At 47.7% G+C, this 27,933-nt stretch overlaps 1 protein-coding gene across 2 annotated transcripts in view; it reads right to left on the bottom strand.

The window, feature by feature from the left end:
• Positions 1 to 566: 566 nt before the first annotated feature.
• The window catches only part of Nmnat2 (nicotinamide nucleotide adenylyltransferase 2), a 161,581-nt gene continuing 134,214 nt past the window's right edge, over positions 567 to 27,933 (bottom strand). The window contains exons 7-12 of one of the 2 annotated variants that reach the window (XR_003837781.2): positions 27,607 to 27,651; positions 24,066 to 24,142; positions 5,147 to 5,248; positions 4,943 to 5,010; positions 816 to 1,590; positions 567 to 748 (exon numbers count right to left, since the gene is read on the bottom strand). Coding sequence is in view for 1 of the 2 variants with exons in the window: in XM_021171942.3 (XP_021027601.1) it covers positions 1,488 to 1,590; positions 4,943 to 5,010; positions 5,147 to 5,248; positions 24,066 to 24,142; positions 27,607 to 27,651 (395 nt within the window). In the remaining variant the exon portion in view is untranslated. Of the gene's footprint in view, positions 1,591 to 4,942; positions 5,011 to 5,146; positions 5,249 to 24,065; positions 24,143 to 27,606; positions 27,652 to 27,933 lie in introns of both variants that reach the window. The other variant, XM_021171942.3, reaches the window with a different exon arrangement.

Here is a 27,933-nt window from a genome sequence, read left to right as displayed (position 1 = left end):
GAAAGCCAAGGCAAAAAGCATCACCCCTGATCCAGTCCCACCTGGGCCATGTTGATGTTAGAAATTAAAATGTAGCCTGACACTCAGGAGCTGTTCCCCATGAACAACCAGAAACCCAAGAGCCAGAGGCTGAAAGGCAAACACAAAACGCAAAAGTCATTCCCCACGAGCTCTCCAGGCAGGACATGAGTATCTTGTCCAGTCTTGAACTGTCTTCAGAGGTAGAGAGAAGGGGAGGACATTGAGGAGAAATGGGGAGAAACAGGAGAAACAGGAGAGACTGCTCTTGTGTGTCAGGGAGACCTCCCAGGGCATTGACTGCTGGGCTCTGCAGAAGACAGGTAGGGCCAGCTCAGAAACAAGGCTGATTGCTTTGCAAGAAGGAAAGGGCTTTGGGCACAGCCTGGCAAGCTCAAGTGGAGTGGGTGGGGATCATGAATTCTCAGGGTAACAAACTGCATTCTCCCAGATCATCCTGGACTTATAGCTCCTAGCCAAATGGGCAATAAATAATGCCAATTAGCAAAGCATCTTTTCAGTCAAGTGGGTTCTTAGCATGTTTTCAAAAAAAAAAAAAAAAAAAAAGAATGGATTATCAGGACTTAGTCTTGCCTTTCGTGGTTCCTCTCACCAACAGGAACATGCCTTAGCATGACCTCCGAGGGCTTTTGCTCTCTGCAAATGCCTGGTTGGCCGAGAACCCACTCAGTGCTACTGGTCAGACACACAGCATCAAGACCACGATCATCTGAAACCAGGGACTCAAATTCTGAGAAACCCTACTCTTCCCAGACTTGTGTACCAGGTTTCAGAACCTGAAAGTCTTACTCTTGACCAAAGGGGTCTGGGGATGCTGCTGCTGGTGTGCTGTGTGTGCTCTGTGTGTGTGTGTGTGTGTGTGTGTGTGTGTGTGTGTATGTGTGTGTGTATGTGTGTTGGAAAAGCAGAGAGGCTCTGCCTTCTTTCCTGGATGTGGCCCTCCGCACTTACAAGTGCTGAGACTGGCTATAGTGTCCTATCAGAAGGGAAGTAAACCACAGGAGAGCATCAAGACTACAAACAAACAAACACTCACACACACACTGATTTCATCCAAATTCTACAAGAAGTGGACAAAGAAAAAGAAAAGAAAAATAGCCCTTTGTGGTAAAGGGCATGCTGGGAAGGCGAGGGCCTGAGCCATGTCCCCAGAGCATGCTGGGATACGGACACCAGTACATCTCCAAGGGCTGCACTTTCCCCAACTCCCACCCTGTTCCCTTACCCACCCCCAACCCGCAGACTAGAGGAAAGTTTGTCCAAAGATGACTGTGGAATGGGGTATGCCACGGTTCTTCGCAGGCCCTCCACACTGTGGGGGTTAGGTCAGCCAGTGGGGAGAACAGTCAAGATGAAGACAGAGAAACAGAGAGGCAGGAGAGAAACCGGGGTCTGACAGTGTGTTGGCAGAGGACACGGGGAGAGTAGAGCAGAGAGCTGGGTATCTGCTAGCCCGAGGCGTTGATGTACAGCTGACTCTTGAGGATATAATCGATGACTGGCTGGGACAGGTAATCCACAACATGGCCGTCCCCATGCTGCAGGGCCAGCCTGTAGAAGAAGAAACAACAATCAAGTGGACATCCAGGTCCCAAAGACACCAGAGCCCTGGACGCCCTCTGCCTTTCAGGAAAGGCTCTGCAAGTGCGTCCCAGCGCCCTATCAGCAGCCTTTGCCTGGGTTGAGTGAACAGTATTGCTGGATCCTCATCCCCTGGCACACTGTCCCTCCAAGCCCCACCTCCCCCAGGACACTTTCATCCTGGCCTGCCACTGGGTAGGTGAGAGACCTTACACAAATTATTATTATCATCAAAAAAATATTTTTTACACTTATTTACTTCCCGTGTGTGTGTGTGTGTGTGTGTGTGTGTGTGTGTTGTGGTGTGTGTGTGTATGTCTTAGCATTTGTGTGGAGACCAGAGGGCAATTTGTGGAACTCAGTTTGGTCCTTTACCAGGTGGGTCCTGGGGACTGAACACAGGTCATCAGCCTTGGAACAAACTTCTTTACCTACAGAGCCATTTCATTGGCCCATTGGGCAACTTAGTTAAGCCCTTTTCTTTCGAGTTTCTTCCAGTACAATTAAGGAAACATTTAAGCCAGTGTCATCCAATTATTTAAAGGATGAAATGAGTCACTATCCAAGTGTAGGATTGACATTTTGGCTTCCCCTTTGGGTTGCTCTGCACACTGGTCTCATGAAAATTGGTCTCCTAGAGAATCCTTAGGCTTAAGTTCACCTTTTCCCTATAGGGAGCACTTGGCTGTGGGTCCACGTGACAGCATCAGGTGGAAGATTCCAGGGACAGATGGATTCCTGTATATTTCTTTTCCTCTGGCCTTCTGCTCTCTGCTCATTTCTTATACAACCATCTGAAGATATCATGGAGCCCAGCATGGTGATTGGCTCTCTGCCTTTAATGCAAGCCCCGCCTTTACCTTCCAAGGTGCTTTCTGAAGTGTCTCCCTCCACAACAAAGCTTTCTGAAAAGTAGTCTCCAAACAAACTTCATCAGACTCGGAGGAGAAGCAGAATCTGAGCACAACCAAGAGAATCCTGGTCCGGTTGTCCCAAATGGGACATAGTGGTTTGTATGGCTTGGAGGCTGAGGAGCAGCCACGTTGGAATCAAAGCCCTCTCCCCTTCATTGCCCACTGCCCTAGCCTCCCAGAGGCTGCTGCTCTTGCAATTGTCTCTGTAACTGTCTTCTAAGGGAAGAAGTCCAGTAGACGATTTAAGTCCTTGGTTCATTGGCTTCTCTGAACCCTGTGACTAGATGCCAAGGCTCTCCACCTTGGCACTCTTCTTCCTCTGCTCCTGGGCATCCCTGCTGGGGGCTTCTGATTGTTCCTTGGTCTTTACATAATGCTAGTAAGTTTGCCACGCTTTTGATCGCTGCTTTCTCTTCAATGCTTGACTCTGTGAATTCATCTAGATCTGGGCTTTTTAAAAGTTAATTAATTAAGTAGCATGTGTGTATGAGAGACTGTGTGTTCCCCAGTGCAAGAGTAGGTCTTTCCTTCCATGAGGTATAATCCAGGGATTGAACTCGGGCCTTTAGGCTTATCAGCAAGGGCCTCTTTACCTACTGAGCCATCTCATTTTACCTGACATTTATGCTCATGGCCCTCAGTTTATACTTCCAAACCTTTAAGTCCTATCTACCTCACAATTTCACAGGACATTTCCACTCAGGGTTTATAGAGGAAAATGTTAACAGTATCTAATATTAATTTCTCCGAGCCCTTTTAGTTTTATTTAGATATATAGTTGCTGAGCAATAAACTGTGTTTTCCAGCCTCCCTCTACCCATGAGCCAGTCGGATGACAAAGAAAATGGTATATACAACTCTAAACCTAGAGTTTCTTTAGTCTTATCTTATGTGTATGGGTATTTTGCTTCCATATACATCTGTGTATCATATGTATACAATGCCTGAGAAGACAAGAAGGCATTGAATCCCCTGGAACTGTAGTTACTGATGGTAGTGAATTGACGTGGGTGCTAAGAATCAAATCTGGGTCTTCTGGGAGAGCAGCCAATGCTCTTAACCACAGAGACATCTCTCCAGCCCCTATTTATTTTTGAGATAGGTTCTTGCTATGCAACCCAGGCTAGCATTGAACTTGTTATCCTCCTGCCTCCACCTCCTGAGTGGAGATGTACCATAGTAGTTGGATTGGTCACCTTCAAGATAAAACATCCTGTCTTGGGCTTCCCCATGTTATTTTCCAATGAGAACAATCTTGGCAGTAGATATGTCTCCAACAATGGAAGCTTCAGAACAAAGAGACCAGATTCAATTCCTTTGGACTTCTGTAAACGAGAACTATACATCTAATTTAGAACTCTTAATATTGAGGCCTTTTTAAAATGGTGGCCTGCCTTATTATACTTTTACTAATAACGCATGGCTTTGCCAGCACTTGGAGCTAAGAGTCTACAAATAAAAACTCCTCTTCTTCCCTCAAGCCAACTAAGACCAGTTAATGTATTGTTTCCTCAAGTAAAAGTAAACACCTGGGGCTGGTGAGATGGCTCAGTGAGTAAGAGCACCCGACTACTTTTCTGAAGGTCCTGAGTTCAAATCCCAGCAACCACATGGTGGCTCACAACCATCCGTAATGAAATCTGGCGCCCTCTTCTGGAGTGTCTGAAGACAGCTACAGTGTACTTACATATAATAAATAAATAAATCTTTAAAAAAAAAAAAAAGTAAACACCTGGGCAGTGGTGGTACACACCTTTAATCCTAGCACTCAGAAGGCAGAGGCAGATGTATCTCTGATTTCAAGGCCAGCCCGGAGTGAGTTCCACAATAGCCAAAGGCTATACAGAGAAACCCTGACTTGAAAACAAAACAAAGCAAAACAAAACAAAGCAAAACAAACAAACAAACAAACAAAGGACCTAGGTATAAATACATGAAGTCCAAAGAGAAGAGTGAACGCTGGCAGCAAGTGCCCACTTGAATCTAAGAGTTGTGTGGTGGTTTGAGTGAGAATTGTTCTATGAGCTCATATGTGTGAATCCTTGGCCTCCAGTTGGTGGGATTGTTTAGAAAGGATTTGGAGGCGTGGCCTTGTTGGAGGAGGTGTGACACTTGGGGCGGGCTTTGAGGTCTCTCTGCCTCAAGACTGTGTCTAAAGATGTATGCTCTCAGCAACTGCTCTAGCAGCCTACCTGCCTGCCTGCCTGCTGCTATGCTCCCCTCCATGACGGTCTCCTTATCTGAAACTTGAAGCTCAAGGAAACGCTTTCTTCTATTAGTTGCCTTGGTCATGGTGTCTTATCAGAGCAATACAAACGTAACTATGACAGGCTGCTTCCACTGACGGAGGAAAGCTATGGAAAAGTTTAAACTTGGCCAAAAGGTCCCTGACCATTTGCTGACCATACCTGCTCTTGGTGGAGCTGACTACAGACATGGGATGGTTGATATCATCCTTCACAACCATGATGTTGTTCTGGAAACAGAGCAGAAAGAACAGGTCACCAATCCCTCTCAGGGGCTACTCTTGTTCCCTCACTCTTCCAGCCTCCCAGAACTTTCAGAAAAGGGCAGTATCTCAGAGGTGTACCAGCAGGGGATGGAGGACTCACTTTGTATTTGCGGAGTATGGAGGAGTGATTCATGATCCGGTCTGTGTCCGCTGCATCCCTGGGTACCACGACGATCCCAAAGTCCCCAACAATCACTTCCATCTGAAGAGAGGGAGGAAGGGGAAGAGGGAAGGAGGAAGTGAGAGAAACAACTTTGGTGAAAGCTGTCACCCCCAACTTCCACCCAAGTGGCCACAACAGAGTAGAGTGACATTCTGTTGATTTGCATGGAACATCAAACATTAGTTTTCAATTTACCTTCTTTGCTCCATCAGTCAGCAACCTGAACCACTGCCAGTAGTCTTGGTAGAATAAGTGAGAACTTTGTCTGGCACAGAGGACGCTTAGGAAATACTTCTAGAATGAATGGATACCCTTTTGTATGTCTGAACAAGGCCTTCCTAATCCTCAAAGCTCTTGTTTGAGTTCACAATGTTGCAGAAAAGCAGGAGTAGCCAGTAAATACACTCACGGGTGAAAGTGATTCTACTGGCCAGCACATTTACCTCGGCCCTCACGGAACAGCAGGAGAGAGACTGTTTTTCTCCCTTCTTTTATATGGCTCGCTCCTGTGCTGTGGGACTCCAGGGCAGCCGTAAGCAGAGACACACTCAGAATGAATCCTTATATGTACAGGTAGTGATAGGGATGCTGGCTAATTTACACAGGGGTCACTTCTGAGGTCAGCCTTTGATAGGAGCTTGATTCATTATGAGAAATAAAATCCTTTAATTACAAACATACAAACTAAATAAACATTTGAGGGAGCGTTGTTGGGAAAGGATTTTGATATGTAGCCTAGGCTAGCCTCAAACCCACCATCCCCTTGCCTTAGCCTTCCAGATGCTGAAGTGACAGGCTTGAGGCATCACATCAGTTCTTTGTTTTTGTTTTTCTAATGACAAATATAACACAAGCTTGGGAAACACAGGAGAAAGAACATAGAAATCAGTCTCAAAAACACTCTCCAGCAGCCACAGTTGACCCAGCATAGCCCAGGGCTTTCTGTCTGTCAAGAGCTGTGTAGATCCACATTATCACTCAACTGCAAAGGAGGCATGAAGTTGTAGCTCAATGGTAGCTTCCCTAGCATGCATGAGGCTCCTGTCCCAAACACTGCAAACAGGAAGAATTAAAAATCGGGGCTGGAGAGATGGCTCAGCAGTTAAGAGACCTGACTGCTCTTCCAGAGGTCCTAAGTTCAATTCCCAGCAACCACATGGTGGCTCATAACCATCTGTAATGGGATCTGATGCCCTCTTCTGATGTGTCTGAAGACAGCTACAGTGTACTCATATACATAAAATAAATCTTTAAAAAAAAAAAGAATTAAAAATCAATTGCTTAAATAGTAATTACCTGCATTCTCTTCTTGTTTTGGATAAGATTTATTTTGTTTTTAAACTTTGTGTATGTGTTTGTGTTTCTCTCTGTCTCTCTGTATGTGTCTCTCCTGCTTTGTGTGTGTGTATGTGTATATTTCTCTCTGTCTCCCCCACGTTATGTGTGTGTGTTTCTCTCTGCCTCTGTGTGTGTGCACATATGCACATACTTGAACGCAAGTGTCTATGAGGGTCAGAAGCTATGCCCCTGGAGCTGGACTTACAGACAGTTGTGAGCAGCCAGATAAGAGTGCTAAGAATCACACTCAGGTCCTCTGTAAAAAGCCACGCACACTCTTAACTACTGAGTCATCTCTCCAGCCCCAACTTGCATTATTTTCATTTATTCATATTTCATATTGCAAGCATTCTACCACATCATGAAGATGACTTGGGAACTAGCCACACGGCTTAGCAGGTACAAGGCCTTTTGGTCAGGTTTGATGACCTGAATTCAGTGCCTGGAACCCACATGGCAGAGGGGGAACCAGCTCCTGCAGCCTGACCTCTGTGCCATGTTCTCCCACACTGAACAGATAAATGAAAAATCATGTGCAAGCGTGGGGGTTGGCCTTCTCTGTGGCTCCTCCTAGTCAGATAGTATGGAACCTTTATAGTTACGTCTGCGTTTTTGCAACCTAATTTATGTACATAACACTTTGATGACTATCTTTATACATAAACCTTTTATCACATCTCTAATTATTTCCTCGGGATAAGAAGTAACATAATTGGCCGGGCGTGGTGGCGCACACCTTTAATCCCAGCACTCAGGAGGCAGAGGCAGGTGGATTTCTGAGTTCGAGCCCAGCCTGGTCTACAAAGTGAGCTCCAGGACAGCCAGAGCTATAAAGAGAAACCCTGTCTCGAAAAACCAAAAAAAAAAAAAAAAAAAAAAAAAAAAAACCAAAAAAAAAAAAAAAAAAAGAAGTAACATAATTGGACAAAAGGATGTGGAAGTATTTCAAGCTCTTGAAACATATTACCAAATGGCCTTCTAGAAATGTGCTGATATTCAGTTCCAGGAGCTAGGAATGTACAGCATCTGGTAGCAGGGTTAGATCCTGTCAGTTCTGGATCTCACAGGAGGAGGAAGGACGTTGCTTGTAAGCAGTTCAATCATTGAGCAAGATCTGCTTTAGGGGGAAAGGACTCGGAGTTTCCCCCCCATAATTCTTAAAGCTGGTTTCACAGCAGCAGAAATGATGAAGATCTGTGGTCCATTCTTCTCTACCAGAAAGGTGCACACTGTCAGAATGCCATTGTTAGCCTAATTCTGTGTGTGTGCATGTGAGTGTGTGCATGTGTGTGTATGTGTACCTCTGTGTGTGTGCCTCTGTGTGTGTGCCTCTGTGTGTGAGTATGTGTGTGCATGTGTCTGTGTGTGAGTGTGTGCCTGTGTGTGAGTGTGTGCCTGTGTGAGTGTGTGTGTGTGTGTGAGTGTGTGTGTGTGACATATCCTTGGGTGTTTCTACCCACCTTTACTCTGCTTTCCCTATTGCTTAACAACTGCTTAACATAAAATTGCATCTAGGGCTGGGCATGGTAACACATGCCTTTCTTTGGTCCTAGCCCTTTGGGAGGCAGATGTAGATAGAACTCTGTGAGTTCAAGGTCAGTCTAGTCTACAAATCGAGTTCCAGGACAGTCAGGGCTGTTACACAGAAAAACCCTGTCTCCAAAAACAAAAAAAACCCAAATCAAAACAAAACCAAAACATCGTTAGAACTCTGGCATTGCTAAAATAAAAGGTCAGCCTTGAGCACCCTGGGGTGGGAGTGTGTGGGGGTGGGGGTGGGGGTGGGGGAGACTACAAGCTAAGCATACAGTATCAGAGCCTCCACCTAGTCATGCCATCTGGATATGGAGCAGCATACAGCATGGTTTATGTAGGTGGGGTTCACATTAAGTTTGCATCAAGGCTTCTGTCCTATGGGCCTGAAATGCTCAGGAGAGGCAAGGCAGGAATCTGCAGAGAGCTGCAGCTCCTCTTGTCAGCTGTTAGACCCTGCACTGGGTTCACTGTTCAGTAACTGATTCTCACACTTGCCTACACACTAGAGTTGCCTGATGAGGTGGGACATTGAGATGGCTCCATGGGCAAAGACACTTGCCACCAAGCCTGGAAATCTGAGTCCAATTCCCTGGACCCACGTGGTAGGAGAGGACCAATGGCTATAAGTTGTCCTCTGACCTCCACACATGAACTATGGCATGCATGCATGTTCCCGCACGCACGAGAGTGCGCGCACGCGCGCACACACACACACACACACACAGAAAACAAACAAGTCAAAACAAACAAACAAATGCAACTTTAAATTTTAAAACAACAACACAATAAAGAATTACCTAGGGAACTTTAAAAATTCCAAACATAGACTCATACCCAAGATCAATTAAACTAGAATGTCCCAGACAACAGTGCTTACAAAACAATCTCCCCCCAACCTCCCCCGGGTGATTCTGGTGTACAACTGAGTTCATGAGTCAGTCAAATATAGAATTAGAACTGGAAACATGGGCATGCCAGGGAAGATAAGGGAAGGAGAAACTGAGAATTCACTGAAGTAGGAGCACACAGAGATCCTTAAACTGCCTGTTCCTGCAGATGTTTTGGGATAATCTGGTGTGAGTTAAGTAATGGCAGGCCTGCTTCCCACCACTTGACTCTAACAGCCAGATAACGCACATTTGATGGGCGCTCTCTGGATGATGTGTGTGGTAAGGGAGCCATTCAGAGCAAATGTTCGAGTTGAAAGCATGAACAGAATGGCTCTGAATGGCAGTTGGTGCCCACGAGGGAATAGCTCTGTGGCTGACGTGAGTGCAGCTGCCTGCTGCTTTTCCACTCAGGATCAAATGAGCTGACACCCAATCAGGAACCATGCCAAGGCTTGGTGGGTGGTAGGCGGATGGAGCCTTTGTGGCTGGAGATACTCCTCCTTTGTAATAACAGGTGATGGATTTGCCCCTGGGGACCACCGACAGATTGAGAAGAAGAGCCCATAAGACCTGCACATTAGCAGTCCCTCTTCCTGGCTTCAGGTCAGACACTAGAGATAATCTCTGCTGTTCTAGGTGGTGGGTTTTTCATGCCAGAGAGTGTAAGGACAGACAAAGGTATCAGGTAGAGAGTTGTCGGCCCTGTAGAACTCAGCTGTCCATTCTACTCCCTACCTCTCTGACTCGGGCCCCCAGCTAGACTCCACATCTCCTGTTCTCCTTCCTCTGTAGATGACCCTTTGGGTCTCTATGCTGATTCCCAGTCCTCTCAGACCCTGACACACCAGACTCCACCAGGCTTCCCTGTCCTTGGACCCATATTCACAACCACAAGTGTTTCATTCCATTTCAAAGCTATCAGAAGGACACACTAAAGGCTCTCGAATCAGTATTTCCAGCATAATCTTAATATGTTCATGGGTCTCTGGATCCGCTATTGTAAAAAGGCTCTTTGGGAGTTTGGCCTTGCTGGAGGAAGTGTGTCACTGGGGTTGGGCTCTGAGGTTTCAAAGGCCTCCTGGCATTCCCAGGGCACTCTCTCTGCTTCCTGTTCAAGATGTGAGCTTGCTGGTCTTCCTACCATGCCTACTGCCTCTGTTCTTCAATCATGGACTCAAACCCTCTAGAACCGAAAGCCCATATAAACTCTTGTCTGTAACTTGTCTTGGCCATGGTGTTTTATCACAGCAATAGAAAATTACACAATATAGACTCCCTCTGCCCCAAAGAAGTGTTTTCCTATGGTCTTTGTACCCCTTTCTTTTATATCTTATATTCAGCCTATATGGAAATCCAATTAATTCTGTCTTCAAAACAAACGTATGAGCCAGGTTTGGTGGAGTATGTCTGTAGTCCCTGCACTGGGAAGTGGAGGTAGGAAGATCAATAAATAGTTCAAAGCCTGCCTGGGTTACATGAGACCTTGTCTAAAAACAATAAAACAAAACAAAAACATCTATGACTCTGCTCAGTTCTCATTTATACCTGGGTCCAAGTCTCCACCGCGCAATGACTTCCCGTGCCCCACATACCCAAGTCCAAATTCCTGGGACTTGTGACTGTTATCTTATATGATTAAACCAAGGGAATTAATCTTGAAAACATTCTGGTTAGTCTGGGTGTCCATAACAGCAGAAACAAGTGTCCTTCTAAGTGAGAGGTAGAGAGAAATTGGCTGTAAGAGAGAAGTAAAGAATGGTCTGGAGGAGGAGGAGGCCAGGAGCTAGGAAGGAACACAGCCCCTTGTCTAGAAGAGTTGGTTATCTGACTGCCCTACACCCTTAGGGAGTATAAATAGTCACTGTTTATAACTGTGTCCATAACTGTAAAAGAATGGTCTATGTTTATAACCACGAGGTTTGCTGTATCGGGGAAGTCCTTAGCCCTGATCCTTCTCACCTGGATTGGATTGTCCTGGGGAGTCCTTATCCCACATCCTTCTCACCTGGATGTCCTGGCCTTGATGTTAATTTCTTGCCGTTTTCAGTCTGTTCCCAACATTCAGACCTCTACTTTTGGGTGATACCATCTCCATTATGTTATATTAAACTTTCATCTGGGGGTGGGAATACAGCTCACTGATAGTGCTTGCCAGGCATGCCTGAAGCCCTGGGCTCAATCTCTAGCTCTGCCTAAACCAGGCATGATGGTATCTACCTCTAATCCCAGCACTTGAGAGACGGAGGCAGGAGGGTTAGAAGCTTTGGTCATTTTTAGCTACACAGAGAGTTTGAGGCAGGCCCGGGATACATGAAACTGCCCAGTAAACAAACAAAATAAATAAATAAACGGAAGAAGTGAGACGTTCCCATCCCTGTGCACGCGTGCTACAAGCCTAACTCAGAGTTGCACTTTAGCCTTTTTGGATTCTGAGCAGCGGCAAGAACAAGTGAATGGCAAAGGACAGGGGCTGGAGAGTCAAGGTATTCGGTCGACTGCCTGAGAAGAAGCAGCACAATGTGACAGCTCAGCGATGCTCCACAGAGGCACAGCTGGGAAAGTTCTAGGTATAAGGACTCAGCGACACACTGCATGACCTCAGGGGGTTGGGTGTGTGAGGTGAGCCCTTCCGATCTGCAGAAAGATGAAAGCTGCATTTAGAAAATTACAGCTAATTATTGGTGGTGGTTACAGCAAAAGTTGCTTAGCTAAATTAAGTTCCCCAGCCTGGATCTGACTACTACGTGCATGATTTGCGAGGGTGGGAGAGGATGGGCGGACGGATGGATGAGTAGACGGACATTGTAGCTTTAGTCCCTGTTGGTGCCAATTTTACAATGGCAAGTTGTAAAAGTGGCCATTATAATGACTGTTTGGTCATTGTAAAATTGACCGCATTCGGTATTTACAGGTTGTAAATACAGAAAGCCTCTGCAAAATTGACCACATTCGGTATTTACAGGTTGTAAATACAGAAAGCCTCTGCAAAATTGACCGCATTCGGCATTTACAGGTTGTAAATACAGAAAGTCTCTAGTGAACAGCACTAACAAGCCTGAAAGAGCCAGAAGATTTTGAGAATAAAGACCAGAGGGGCACTGCCAAATGTAGGGGATACACACATGGAAAAACTGGTCAAACCCGATCCCACACGTCACAGGAAAGAAAGAGGGAAGGCTTGCCAGTGTGCTACAGCCTTCGGATCTTCTTCTGAATCTCTTTGTTGGGAAAGAAAAATGCCCGAGAAGCCACATTTGGCTTGGAAAACTCAAGTAGCTTCGTGGTGAACGTACTCGCCCTGGAGAGGCCACTGGGGACGAGACGGGGAGCTGAGCCAGTGGCACAAGAGTCTATTTAATGAGACGTTACATCCTGACAAAAGTCTCTTTGTGAAAAGAAAGCAGATAAAGTAAAACGAACAACAAGAAAACAGAGTCCCCAGACCTTGCCTGGCGGGTACTGATAAAGCATGCATCCAATCCTAGGACTGGCAAGATGGCTCCGTGGGTAAAAAGCGCTTGTTATACAAACCTGACGGCTGGAGACCAAGCTCTGAAACCCATGGTGGAGGGAGAGAAGCGACTCCCAAAACTTATCCTCTGACTTTCACATGCCACCTGCACACTCCCTGCCCCCCTCCACACACACACACACACACACACACACACACACACACACACACACTGTTGATGAACCCATCCTAAGCTTTTCTCACGTGCCTGTCTTTAGGAGTCATCCCTTTAAATTTCAGGGCACTATGCGGAACCTTCTGGTGGAGTGGGATGAGGACGGGCACCTCAGACCTTCAGAGATTCCAGGGAGCATAGGACATTCCCCTGTGTGGTGAGGAACGGTCAGGGCACACACACATCGAGTGCAACGGGTTCCGGGCCCCTGAGGATATTGAACTCTGTGAGTGAACATTTGTTCCAGCTCTCCCTACGGGGGGTCTTGCTCTTGGGAGTGTGGAGTGGGAGGTGTAGAGTGAACAGAGCAGACCTGATTGGTCAGTCTCACTCCTTACATGGCCAGTGTACCTGTATACCGCCAGACCTCAGGAGACAGGACCACACTGGGCTATTCACTCTCCCCAGGCCTGTGTGTGAGGCCTCAGAGGTGGAATCCATCCTGCTTCAGCATCCTGCCCAGCCTAGTCTTGACGCTATCGGTTCATCTGACGGTTAAAGTTTTCTAGGGGAGATGGAGGTAGGGCGGAGGAGAGGAAGCAGTTGGAGGTGGACTCTGCTTCCCATGAGTAGGGAATCTGAGAAGAGGATATGAGGCATGCCAGAGCAAGAAGCAACTTGGCCTTGAGGGAGAGAACACTTATGACCCAGGAGGCAAAGCTCTTGGAAGGAATGTGGGCTCGGCATCATCCCTTCAGGAGGCTGAATTCTAAGACCTGCCCTGATGACTTTCAGATATAGATGCTCTGTGGCCTTAGCCAGACATCTTCCTGGATACTAAGGATGTACAGGTAAGAAGACAGATATGAATTCATCATTTGGATAGGTTACTGTCTAATGGGTGACATCAAGCAAAATGTTAGTAGCTACCACATGGGTTGGAGAACCTGCAGAGACCATCACAGAAAGTCACAACTAAGCCAGGCAGTGGTAGCACACATCATTAATCCCAGTACTTGAGAGGCAGAAGCAGGTGTATCTGAGTTTGAGGACAGCCTGGTCTACTAGGTGAGTTCCAGGACAGCTAGGGCTACATAAAGAAATCCTATTTTGAAGAAGAAAGTAGAGAAAAGAACAGAAGGGAAGGGGAAGGGGAAGGGGAAGGGGAAGGGGAAGGGGAAGGGAGAGGGGAGGGGAGGGGAGGGGAGGGAAGGGAGGGGAAGGGAGGGGAAGGGAGGGGAAGGGAGAGGGAAGGGAGAGGGAAGGGAGAGGGAAGGGAGAGGGAAGGGAGAGGGAAGGGAGAGGGAAGGGAGAGGGAAGGGAGAGGGAAGGGAGAGGGAAGGGAGAGGGAAGGGAGAGGGAAGGGAGAGGGAAGGGAGAGGGAAGGGAGAGGGAAGGGAGAGGGAAGGGAGAGGGAAGGGAGAGGGAAGGGAGAGGGAAGGGAGAGGGAAGGGAGAGGGAAGGGAAGGGAAGGGAAGGGAAGGGAAGGGAAGGGAAGGGAAGGGAAGGGAAGGGAAGGGAAGGAAAGGAAAGGAAAGGGAAGGAAAGGAAAGGAAAGGAAAGGAAAGGAAAGGAAAGGAAAGGAAAGGAAAGGAAGGGAAAGGAGGGGAAAGGAAGGGAAAGGAAGGGAAAGGAAGGGAAAGGGAAAGGAAAGGAAGGGAAAGGGGAGGGGAGGGGAGGGGAGGGGAGGGGAGGGAAGGGAAGGGAAGGGAAGGGAAGGGAAGGGAAGGGAAGGGAAGGGAAGGGAAGGGAAGGGAAGGGAAGGGAAGGGAAGGGAAGGGAAGGGAAGGGAAAGGAAAGGAAAGGAAAGGAAAGGAAAGGAAAGGAAAGGAAAGGAAAGGAAAGGAAAGGAAGGGGAAGGGGAAGGGGAAGGGAAAGGAAAGGAAGGGAAAGGGAAAGGAAAGGAAGGGAAAGGGAAAGGAAAGGAAGGGAAAAGAAGGGAAAGGAAGGGAAGGAAAAAGAAAAGAACGCCTCAACTAGCCAGAGGGACTTACTATGGCATGCCCAACCCCAATCCATACATCTATACAACCCCTACACCCAAGGCTCAGGTAACATTTAGGAAAAGGGGTGGAAGATTCTAAGAGTTTGTGTCTTATATGGGACAGAAAAGCAGCACTCTTGAAATCTCAACAATATGGCTGCCTAAACAAGACTTGAATAATGGCAACATCAGTTGACACACAGTGTGGATGGTCCCCATCTCTGGATGACAAGTCGCAGGCAATTAATGACTGCCATGAGGAGACTCAGTCTTCCCTTGGGACAAGTACCCTAATTGGTTATTTAACACCATGTGGTCAGTACTAAATGCACTCAGCAGGCTATAACATATGTATGTATACATGTGACAAAAACTAAAGAAAAATGAATACATCATTTAAAACAATTTAAAAATTCAAACTGACAGGTTTAACAAAAGATTATTTTTGACTGTATTGAAGGATATGGGCAAGTTAATGCTCAGTGACTCATATCTTGTAGTGACTAACACTTTATGAGCAACTGGCAAAAGCAGCCAAGTAAAACAAGCGAAGCCCAGATTATAATGATGGTGTCTTTCATCCCAACACAGAGAGGTCATTCGGGTGTTCTAATCAGAAGGCTCAACTTCATTAAGATCCTTCATAGCAATAAGATCCTTCAAGATGCACTGAAGGCCTGGAAGGCTCTCCTGGTATGATCCAGTGTGATCCCGCTACATCAGGGCTCAGAACCCTCCTCACTTTCTTCTCGTCCTATAGCACACCAGCGGCTCCAGCCTCCTTCTGTGTCCTTTGCAGATGGCAGCCAGGGATGCACGGGGTCACCCGTAAGCATCTACCAAGGTCTATGCCACGTGACAGGAACTCTCCTCAGAGCTTCATTATCACATCTCATCCTTACAACGGTCTTCTGAGATGTGTGTCTCAGTTCCAGGAACCTGTCCTATCTACACAGCTTAGTGATCGAATCTGATCCCTTTTGTGTGGCCTCCCTTCCCCCAGCCTGGAACCTGCTTGCTCAAGGGTGGAGGTACGTGCTCATTCGTCCTGCCACGCCCACTGCTGGAACCTGCCTTTGCTGCCTGGAGGCACACACATGTTCGTCCTGCTACTGGACCCTGAGTTACTTGGCGAGATATTGGGTTCCCTCCCCCTTCCTTTATAACTGAGTGTCTGGAAATAGTAAAATTGAGCTTTGATCAGGATTTGTCTTAGCTCCATTCTTTCTTCCGCCCCGTCTAGATTCCTCTCTTTTCAGCGAACTGCCATTCTCAGTTGAACCGTTCGTGTTGTGGACTGCGGGCAGGCCGCAACACTTTTGGGCCGCTCGCTCTTGACGACTCTTTCTGTTGCTTCACACTTCTTCTAGGTCCATCAATAGACTCATATTTTAGAGACTTGAAACTGGTCTACAGAGAGAGTTCCAGGACAGCCAGGGCACAGAAAAATCTTGTCTCATAAAAACAAAACAAAACAAAACAAAACAAAACAAAACAAAACAAAACACCACAAGTTGAAAACATACTTTATGGTATGTGATGGTGTATACCTATAACCCCAGAACTCAGGGACTGAGGCAGGAAAATCATGGGTTTGAGGCCAACTTGGGGTACATAGCAAGATCCTATCTTTTTAAAAAATGGAAGGAAGAAAACAAAACAAAAACAAAACAAAACAAAACAAACAAACAAAAAAAACCCAAGACACAAAGGAAGGAAAACACCCACCACCTTGCTCTTAAAAAAAAAAAAAAATTCAATACTCTTACCAGTTATCCTCAGATCCTTGCTCTCTACCGCCCCCTAGAGCATACAGCTGTAAGCACTGCTGGGAGGGTAAAGAAAGGGGAGAGCCGCATAAATCCCCATCTGTGAGAATGTCTAAACCACTCTCCAGCAGAGCATCCTCTGTACTGCTCTGGCTTCTGCCCCCGTCAGGAGGAAAGGCTGGTCCAGAACTAGTGTGATCAACCTGGCTAGTCAGGCAGCCAGGAGTGCACTTCCAGGATGGCCCTCAATGCAAACAAATGAAAGCTCCTTCAAAGGGGTTTCCCAGAGGAAACCAACCCCACGGTGCTGCCAGCTTGACTGGGAGTGTGGGAAGGAAGGCCCAGAGTTCCGGCCTCGTGTCAAAAGCCTGAAAATCAACAGCACCTTTTACACGAGATCCCTGAGCAGAAATCAGCCCCCAAATTTCGAATCACTGGGGCTGGGGGTCCTTCTCTTGTGGATAATTCAGCTTGGGTTTTAGCAATGTGGGGATCTAATCCCCTGAGGCTGGAAGAGTCCCGCAGGCTTCCTGCTTCCGGGCTGGAGTTAAGCAGTTTGATAAAAAGTCATCTGAGCCTGAATAACCACATTTGCCTTTGCTCCATTTATCTGGGGGCCCTGGGATTTCTTCTGGAGTGGTTAATGCCCCCGGCTCTTCCTCTGTTTATTTTCTTTGGTTATGTTCCCATAGCTGATGGATGTAGGAAGCCGCTTAGTCCATAACTGGCTGGTTAGAGGCATGTAGGGCACAACCAATGAAAAGAATGTGAGACTTTGAGAAGTTCAGGAAGAAAAGAGTGTCTCCATTGGCGGACTTCTGGTGTCTGAAATCACCTTTAGGTATTTAATCCTTCCAGTTAAACATTAACTCTTGCTTGTTTAAAATGCTGAGACCCTGAGAATGGCCCGGACAGGCAATCATTACACTCAGTGATTTTGGCACACTCCATCAAAAGCCAGCGCCTTTCCAAATGAAGAGAACCAACTCACTTATCAGCCATCTCCTCTCTCAGGCTTCTGCCCACTACTGGGTCTTTCCTAGCCTCCTCCCTACATGAAAACCTTCTTGCTTTGTGACGGCTTAACCTGAACCAGGCCGAGAGTCAATGCCCAGCTTGTGCCTTCACTGGGCCTGCTTTGAGGGATGTCTGTCATTCTTCCGCAGGTCCATGTTAACTGGACAAAGGATCTGAATAATCACATGAGACCCTGTTCCACCATTCAACAGCTGTACTATCTAGAACAAGTCTCAACTTGCTTAAGCCCCCCCTTTTGTATATATTATTAAATCGTTATGCTTATTTAGTCGGGGGGGGGGGGAGCACAAGCGCACATGTTATGTGTGTGTATACATGTTATATTGTGTATGTGGAAGTCAGAGGACAACTTGCCTGAACTAGTTCTCTTCTTGTCCTACGTGAGTTGAGGATTGAACTCAGGCCATCAGTCTTGACAGTAAGCGCCTTTACCCACTGAGCCACCTTGCCAGTCCTCTTTCCATGTTTTTAAGATGGGAATAGAGATTCCATGTCAAAGGGGTTAAACCGGATAATCTGTGAGATACAGCCAAATATGATTCATTAATTGTCTGGCTTTCCCACTAGAAAGCAAGAGGACTAGCCAAATATTTTGTTTCTATCTGTTCTCCTAGCTGTAGACTCAGAATTGCTGTCACACAGAAGGTGCTCAGTAAATAGTTCAAAATGAAAGAATGAGCCCAGGCTGGGGAGGCACCTTTTAATCTTAGCTGTTCACAAGGCTGAGACAGGAGGATCATTAGTTAAGAAAAATTAGGAAGAATCTCTCTTTAAAATGAAAAACACAGACCGGGAAGCCAGCTCAGCCAGTAAAAGTGCTTGTCACAGAGCCTGAGTTCAATCCCTGGCACCCACAAGCAAAGGTGGAAAGCGAGAGCCAGCTGCACACAGTTGTCTTCTGACTTCCGCTTGTGTGCTCTGACACTTGCATGCCATATAATAATAAATAAAACAAAATAATTTAAAGAGGAACCATCAAAGGGAGACAGGGGTATAGTTTGGTGGCTAGTGTGTAGGAAACCATAAGCTAAAATTCCCAGGACTTAACAACAATGAAAGAATACTGAAATAACATCCAACCGTTGCTGAGATCTTACCAGCTGGGTTCAAAACCTCTTCCACACTTCCTATATGCTTAATTTTGTGTTGGACAACGACGTAAGCACTAATAACTAGGGTATTTTTAGCCTGCAAGAACCTCGAGGGGAAACGCATGCTTACGTTCACAAGGGCACTGCTGAAAGATTGATTGGAGGGAGGAACGCTTGAATCAGAGCTAATTTGCCCGCCTTCCGATAGATGATGGACGAAGCACCTGGCTTCGGCGGGCAGAGCGAAAATCGCCACAAACTGGGTTTTGTTTAAGGGAGGAGCAAAAAAAAGTCTCAGCTCCAGCTGATCCAGGAGCCTTCTGCCTCAATTTAATCTAGTTCCTGACCCGAGTCTGGATACCTGCACAGGTGTTTCTGTCAGACGCAGAAAAACAAAGGACTAGGGTACTTGAAGGAAGCCATCAACTTGATGGGATTTAGAATCGCCATGGAGACACATCTCTGGGCCTGCCTGGAAGGGTGTTTACAGAGGAGAAAAGAGCCACCCTGACTGTGTGTGGTAGCATCCCATGAACTGGGGATCCAGGCTGAATAGAACAGAGAAGATAGGTAGAGCACCAGCATTCACTCCTGCCCCTCTGCTTCCTGACTGTGGATTCAGAGGGACCAGCGGCCTTAGGCCCCTGTTGCGATGCCCTCACCTGTGAGCGGAAAGAAGCCCTTTCTTTCTTACCAGCCGTGAGAATACAAAGTAACAGAGGAAACTAGCCTGTTAATATAAGTGAGCAGGCGTGGTGCTGGCTACTAGGCTCCGAGGCTGGTCCAGGAGCCTGGATCTTGATCCCTGCCCCTCATGCCCCCCATAAAACAAGAACAAAAATGCCAACCAGGAGGCCACACAGCAGCTCTTTTGTGCGCCACTTGAGAGAAACTTGATGAATATGTACGGAATTTTCTCTCCGTGGAATGTAAAGGGACGGGGTGTGTCGTGTCACTGGTCATAGGAGGTCAGATTTCACTGTGGACTGATAAATCTTTGTGCCTAGCGGATACTGCGGCAGGGGAACTGTGGGGCTGAGTGTGGAGTCCTTGATGGAGAGTTTTGGTTCTGGACTTTGAAGGAAATGATACTGGCTGGGATGGACCAGGAGAGACTGTGGCTGTCTGCTGTGGGGCAGGCCCACTCAGCCAGTTTCTAGAAGATGTTAACAGTTTCATTTGACACAGTGAGGCTGCCCCTCTATGAACAAGCTCCTACTTCTTACCAGATCTGTTTGAACGGGGACTCTTTTAGCTCAGAGCCTTGTATCTTTAGCTATTGCTTCCCCCTTTACCTCTGAGCAATGATTCGAAGAAACCTTACAAACTGGGCAGAGTTGGGAAAGAGCAATTGGCTGGGTGGCATCAGGATGTAGGTCTGCTGTAGGCTGAGGCAGCCTAGTCTGATTAACTCCAGCCCCACTGTTTCTGCAGGGAACTGGGATTCTTATCACTGCCCCAGACAGGATAGATGCAGGAGTAACTAGGATGGATGTCCTAGATCTCTGGAATGACCAGACATTCAGGTTGTCTGTCAGCCTGAGACAGGAAGTTCTAAGAATGTGGGACGCTCAGATTTTGAACTTAAAAAAAAAAAAAAAAAGATTTATTTATCTTATATATATGAGTACACTGCAGCTGTCAGACACACCAGAAGAGGGCTTCAGACCCCATTACAGATGGTTATGAGCCACCATGTGGTTGCTGGGAATTGAACTCAGAACCTCTGGAAGAATAGTCAGTGCTCTTAACGTCTGAGACATCTCTCTAGCTGATTCTTCTTCTTCTTCTTCTTCTTCTTCTTCTTCTTCTTCTTCTTCTTCTTCTTCTTCTTCTCCTTCTCCTTCTCCTTCTCCTTCTCCTTCTCCTTCTCCTTCTCCTCCTCCTCCTCCTCCTCCTCCTCCTCCTCCTCCTCCTCCCCCTCCTTCTTCTTCCTCTTTGTTTTGAGACAGATAGGGCTTCTTGCATCACAAGCTGGCCTTGAACTCACTAGGTAGTAGAGATGACCTTGAACCTCTGATCTTCTTACCCCCATCTCCCAGTCCTGGGATTAGTTTATATGGTGCTGGGGATTGAACCCAGGGTTTTGGGCACACGAGGCAAGCACTCTACCAACTGAGCTCCTTCTCCAACCTCAGTCTGTGGATTTGGTTCATTTCCATTTGTTTTGCAATGCTGGGGATTCTATCCAGAGCCTCACCGAAGCTCTCTAGCACCACACTATCTCCTTAGCCTTGGGGATTTTGCACTCAAATCATCTAAGTCCCAGGAAGAGTGAGGCTATCTGCTTACCCTCCTTGGTGCTGGTTTATCCATCCCTGACGGGCACAAGATGTTCTGAAGTTACCCATCTCAGACTGGGGACTGACTGGAAGCAAGGTGGGGGTACCCCTTGTTTTTTACAATGGCACCCCTAAGAGAGGAATCCTCTGACAACTCTCGGGAATCCAGGAAGTCAAACTGGTCAGGACTGTGGCATGCCCCTCCCCCACATCATCAGAGGGAATACATTGGAATGAACAAAGACTTCACTGTGACATTTACTTGTTATTTGTGTGTGTGTGTGTGTGTGTCTGTTTGTCTGTCTCTATGTGTTTCATATGAGTGCAGGTACCCTAGGAGGCCAAAAGGGGACATCAGATGCCCTGTGTTAGAAACCACCTGCATTCCAGAACAAGGTTCACAGGCCTTCAATGACTCTGCGCCACATGTTTTTGTCACCAGAGTCCCTTATGCACATGCTCCATATCCCCCTAAAGTTTGTGTCATCCTGGTCTTTGTATCATTCTCTCTCCCTCCCCAACCAGAATTACAGGTGGTTGTGAGCAGCCAGACCATGACTTTGGGGACCAAACTGAGGTCGTCTGCAAGAACACCAAGTGCTTCTAACTGCTGAGCCCTTTCTCCAGCCCCTTAAATTTTGTTTCTTAATCAGCCCATGCTCTAAATGCTTTAAAAAGCTCAACACCAATGACTGAGGAGAGCCAGAAGGACTGGAGGTGGGGGAGAGACCCAAAGCATCAGGTAGGAAATGAGATCTACCCAGTAGAGACCTAACCAGGAGAGAGACTGGCATCAGGGGCACAAGGCCGTGTGTATGTTTCAGGCTCCAAGTAGCCTACTTCCAGCTACAGAAGACTCCCCCGCAGGTCCCACTTAGTAAATAGCCCCAGGGATTTCCTGCTCACACAAGTGGCTCTTCAGACTCCTGCACCAGCTGCCAACCTCAGCCTTCTAAATTCCCAGACTGCTCCAGCCTCCCTGGAGGGCCCAACCGCTCAGCTTTGCTGAAATCTCTGCCAGTGACTTTTTACTTTCTCAGCACCCAGTAGAGGGTGGAAGGCAAAAGCTGATTAAGCCACTTAATCCAAAGCAGAAAGGAAGCTTAAAATTTCACCTGCAGGAAATTGCTCCAGGGGCAGATGAAAGGACTACTCAGAATGGTCCTCCTCTGCCGCCCCTCCCCCACAGCGCACAGCGCTTGCGCTCCCTTCACGGCGAATAGCTACTGGGTGCACCGGGGTGCTTGGTTCACATTAGCTGAAGTTTCTTAATAGCATTTGTTGCAAAGCAGGTATCATGGGACAAGTCTAGTCCCAGCACTGGAGAGATGGAGGCAAAAGGATCAGGAGTTCAAGGCCACCCTCAGCTACACAGCAAGTCTGAAGCCAGCCTGGGCAAAGACAACCTTGTCTCAAGAACAACAGGCAAAAACCACGTGGTGTTTCCTGTTAATTATGCAATAGATCTGCAGGTGGCAGGTCGTGCGGTCGCCTATGTGATGTCATAGGTTTGGGAGGTCCTGATACCAACAACATACACTTAAAGAGTGTCATTTGAGTCTTCAAAAATCTATGTGAGGTAAACACTATTATTATACCCATTTTAAAGATGGGAAAAATAGAAACTCAGACGATATGTTGGGGGTAGAACTGGAGTCTAAATTCTGATTCTGAATGTCCCCTTTCATGTTACATCACGTCTCCTAACGCTTATCATCAGGGGGTGCTGTACCAGGAAGTTCTTTGAAATCTCAGACCACTGTCAATAACATACCAGATTTTAAAAACCTGAGTCTGGAGTGATGCTAAGGGCAAACTCAAACAAATCCTCTTGCTTTTTGTTTCTGGCTTGCTTTGCATTTGGAAGGATCTCATTTACCTTTGCTATTTCCACTTGCAACCCCACACACCCCTATTCTCTTGCTAAGGGGAGCCTGGGGTAGTGGTAGCTACCTCTTCAAAGATGGCAAAGCCTAACAAGCCACACCTACAGTTCCAAAGGGCAAAGCTTCCTCCTAAACCCTCCCTGGAAGCCGTGCTTCCCTCCCCCCGACCCCCAAGCTTTACCGTAGACAATACTTGGCGGACCAGTCACCATGACAGCAGTTGCCCAAGTTGTGTTTCGGGGGAATTGGAGGTTGCAGAAGGTAGTTGGAACTACTGACCTATGCAAGTGTCCAGTGGGTGACCTTTTGATGGCTAACGCTCCACCCTTAGAGTCCACTAACATCACTGTTTTCGGAGCATAACCCAGGTAAAGCTCTGATGGCTCATCTACAGGCTACTTCACTTTCTTCATGGCAATCATCTGTTGCAAGCCTAAGACCCTGCTTATTTCATAAGTGCCCCTTAACTTTTTGAGACCTTGGGCGCCTGCCTATTCACGTCTGGCTCCGTGTGTGTGTGTGTGTGTGTGTGTGTGTGTAATGTTTGCAATTGTTTCATCAACTGTCAGACTGGCATGCCAAACAATGGGCAAAGTGAGTCTCATTGGGTAACTAGAGGAGCTGAATGATTGGCATGGTTACCCAGCAAGTTCATTAAAAAAACAAAACGAAACAAAACAAAACATAAAGTCTGGTGTTGATGCCAGCAATGCACAAGGCAGGAGGATTGCCAGGGCTACATAGCAAGACCCTTTCTCAGAAAACGAACAGAAAAGCAATTTGCATAGGGCCATGAGGTTGGAGCTGGTTTTAGCTCAGGCTATCTAGCCCATGAGAGAATGAATAAACCAGCAGGAGAGAACAGCATGTGTGGAAAGCAGGGGACTGGCCATGCGAGTCAGAACTTCTGAGTGGCTTGGGTTTAACTGCCTCTTTCCCCTAAGTCAAATCGGTCATCTAAAGGATGCCTCTAACCAGAGATCCCCCTCTGGACCCCCCATTCTTTTGCTATGGGGAGACTGGGATGGTAGTCACCAGCCCTTCAAAGGCAGCAAAGGAAACAAACCACACCTATAACTTCCGAAGGGCAGAATCCCTCCCCTCGGGTCTCGGTGACCCCAGGCAGCGCTCGGAACAAGACATTCTGTAACTCGGAGTGCTTTTTCCCCCAGGGTTCCCCAGGGTGAGGATGAGGAGGAGTGTGAGTAAATAGGCAGTAGGAGACAAAGCCTGGGGTAGGGGAGAACTTTCCTCCAGAGTCATGTGAATGAATTGCCCTCTTGGGAACTTTGAAGAGGCAAGAGATTCCAGTCTGTGACGGTTGGGGGGGAGACAGAAGCCAAAATCAAACATGCCTCTCCCATGCCCCCACCCCCACCCCCAGCTGCTCGTAGATTTGGGAATATGGCTACTCACATCTGCCTCATTCCAGAGTCCTGGGATGCAGAAGGACTCCAGCAGGTCACTACCACACAGCAGCAAGATGCGCAGCTCTGGGGAGGGAGAGCAGAGGTGGCACACAGCATCAGAGGAGGATCTGGGCGCCAGCTCTCAGCTTTCTACCCTCAAGAGCACTAAAGTCTGCACCCTTAGAACTGTGGGGCTCAGGTCTCCTTGACAACCCCACCCCAGAGTATCCATAGTTCAGCACACCCCCAACCCAACCTCACCACCACCACCTTCAGAGTTAGCACAGGATGGCTGGGCTCTCTAACAGCAGCCAGCTACAATGTCGGCATAAGGACTCGGAGCCCCTCCCCCACCCTGCTGTTACTTTCCTTTTCCCATCCTTCCTTTCTGATACTATAGTCTAGGCTGGCCTCAAACTTGCTATATAGCTGAGGTTTGAACTCTTGGACCCTCCTGTCTCAGCCTCCCTAGGGCTGGATAACAGGCACTTATTTCTGTGTTCTCTCCATTAGAGTGGGCCTCCTTCGACAAGTGCCAACACGGCAGTGTGATGGGATGGAGGGAGACCTCTGACTGCGAAGATGGAGTATCCCAGTTGATCAACTGTGCGCTTTCTTTCTGAGGACATAGCCTTCAGCAAAGGGCTCAAGGAAGCAAGGCTGGGGCCACCTCCCCTTTATCCTTGGTACTCCATGCCTGTCCGTTGCTTTTTTTTTTTTCTCCCCCTCATTAAGCCCAATTTGAATGATCCCATTGAGGCTCATTGTCATTTAAAATTGGTAGCAAACGGTGAGATTCAACTGAGTGACAGGAAAAGAATCTAGAGATTCTTGACATTCCTCAGAGTGTCCTACATCTTAGTGCACATCTTAGGCTGCCCAGGTTTCTGCCTTATTCAGCGTGTTGTATCTGTGTTGTATCTGAGACAATGAGACCGCTTGTGCAGAGCTGACCACTAGTCTTCCAGACACTGCTGCTACCATGGTCCCTAAGAGCCCGGGGCTTTGCCTGACGTACACCCCAGGGCTGGGCAAGGGCTTTCAGATGTTGAGTTTGCCCCTGAGAGTCTCCAGATGGGATTGAGGCAGGAAAAGAAAGTAGCCAGCATCTATCTCATTGTCTCTGGGTCTTCACAGTCCACGCCCTCAGGGAACCCAATGAAGACTGAGAGCTTATGTTATCTCTTTGGCACAGAACCTTAATTTGTCTTTCTACCCCCAGGGCCTGGCAGTGACTGGCACCCAGAGGGGACTCAGACATGGTGATGTGGTTGCAGAGCTAAGAGAGCTGCCTGAGCGAGAGCCCCTGGACAGTTGAAGGGCAATTTCACAATGTCTGGATGTCATGCCTGGGAAGAGGAGAAGTGTGTCACTGGCATCTGGTGGATCGGACACTGCTAAGTGGCATCCCACTGTGCCCAGGGTGGCTCCACAACACAGAATGCCTGTCCCTAAGTGCTGGCAACACCAACCCTGAAGACCCTGAACTGGGATTTCCATCCTTATGCTAGAACTCACATCTTGCCTAAGAATAATATGAGACTTTAAAAAATAGGCTAAAGCCCAGAGAGGCAGGGTGAAACCTCTGACTCACCCCACCCCGCCCCACGCCCGGGACCAGTGCAGATGGGCTTATTGGTAATGGCCCCAGTAGAGTCTGTGGTCCCACATGAAGCCACTGGAGGGCAGCAGTGATTTCCATATTTCCAGTCCACAAGCCCTTGAATTGGGAGAGCCATGAGGGAAGCAACCAACTGCTGAAAACAGAATGGGCTCACTGATGCTAGGGGGAAAAAAAAAAAAAAGATGGATTTTCCTTGTGATGTGCAAGGAGCCTGTGAGTACCAGAGCCTCGCAGGACTTACTCACTTTGCCCTCCACTGGGTCTGCCTCCCTCCGCTGGTCATCTTGACCCAGGGCCAGCAGCCAGGGCCAGTACTCTCCCTCCACACTCCCTGCTCAGGAATTCCAGCTATGTGTAGCCCAGTGGCCCATCCCAGTTCCCACGGTACACGGAGGCAGCTGCCACCTGTATCGCTGTGAACCTGGAGTCTGTCTGTCAGCAGGGGCAGCACGGCTCTCCTTTTCAGAAGCCAAGAATTCTTCATTAGCCCTCCCTGTCAGACAAGGGGGATCCCTTTCCCTTCCAGAAAGCAAAAGCAGTCAGAGGAGGCTAAGCCAGATTGGGGAGCCAGAGGGGATTTCCCCCAGCAGAGACAGCATAGCCTAATTCAAGCTCTCGGGGCTGGGAAAAGACAAATTACACTGAAAAATCCTAGGACTGTTCTGAGCTCTGCTGGACTGAGACAGGCAGCAGGGTGACAGTTCCTACAGGGGACTGCAGGGATGCAGAGCTTAGAGCTTTGAACTCGGTGCTGGGTGCTGGCTGCTTTGCCTTTGGATCCTCTGGGCTTACAGAACTTGTTTGCTTTGCGGCGATTGGCCAGAAAGCCAGGTGCCCACTCTCCTGCAGACTTCAGAGCTGACAAGCTGATGTGTAAAGGATGTTAAAGTCTAAAAGGTAAATAAGAGGTGAGGCTCTTGAGTTGCTTTGGTTCAACGAAGTCTAACTGTGTGCTAACTGCACTCCATTCTCACTAATGGCTCTGCTCTGTTTAGTAACCAGTTGTCAACATTTTATAAATGGCTCTAGGAAAGCAACAGGAATAGCCCAGGCACGACTACATCTCAAAACGTTATCGCATCTGCTGGTTATCAAGGTGCTTAGACACACCAGCCATCTTACGATCACAGCAGGAGCCCAAACCCGGGTGCACCCTCAGAAGAGTATCCACAAGGTATCTGACACATCTTTAGAAGTTAAATCCGATCTGGTTGGATACCAAATTGCCTCTCCTTCTAGACATCCACCAGCTTGACTCTCCTCATCATCTTTGGCTAGCTCCAGCTCCACTCCTGCCTGCCTCCGCCATTCCTTTCCAGCTGCAGGCACTTGGGTTTCCCACCTGCCTTTCACTCTGGAACCCAGGGAAGGTTTCATTTTGCTGATTTGTTGATTTACCCAGCTGTCAGCTCCTTCTCTCCCACTGCCCCCAACAGATGTTTGTAACTACCTTCTACCTACTCTGGGCTTGGGTTGGGCACCAGGGCCTCACACAGACAGTGGGATAGATACCTTAGCTTCAGCCAAGGCTGCAGGCAAGCCACATGGTGGCTTTCAGCCAACCCTGGCCTCCTTCTCTTCCTTAAAGCACTGAAAAACCTGAAACGGCCTTGTTTGTCTGCAGTATCAGTGGGCAAAAACAATGGTCTCTCTCACTGATGCTCGACTTTCATTCTTTTAGATGAGGGAGGGGAGGCTGTGAAGATTGATGGCTGATCTACTACTGGGGAGTGAGTCTAATGGGAAGATGTTCAATAGGCTCTAGGTAAGATTATGATCTTAGACTCCAGAAGGAACATTCTGACCGTAGACCTGGCTGTAAACCCACTCCAGGTCTCAAGCCTCCACCCTTCCCGAACTTGCTGCTCCCAGGTGACTGGAGACAAGAGGCTCCAAAAGTCCCCACTGTCAGAGTTCAACTCACCGATCTCCTCATACCGCATCACTGTGCCCAGGTTGGCGTTCTCATCTGTGGGGATAGACGGGAAGAGGTTAAGGTAAGATGGACAGATGAACAGGGGAGAAAGAGAGAGAGAGAGAGAGAGAGAGAGAGAGAAGAGCATTAGGGATCTGAGAGCCTCCTCAATGATAGAAGCTGGGGTAAGATGAGGAAAGATGTATCAACTGACAGGAAGCATCCTCACCCCCTGCTGGGCAGACCCTTGTATTTCTGGGATTTTCATAATTAGACCATCTCAAGGGGAAACCATTGACAGACACAGTCACGTTGAGTGCTTTCTATATCTGTACC

The sequence above is a fragment of the Mus caroli genome, unplaced genomic scaffold, assembly GCF_978045245.1.
Source record: "Mus caroli unplaced genomic scaffold, Mus_caroli_1 scaffold_1, whole genome shotgun sequence".
Taxonomy (NCBI): Eukaryota; Metazoa; Chordata; class Mammalia; order Rodentia; family Muridae; genus Mus; species Mus caroli.
The sequence above is the reverse complement of the archived record's forward strand: the minus strand, read 5'-3'. Positions and strand labels throughout refer to the sequence as shown.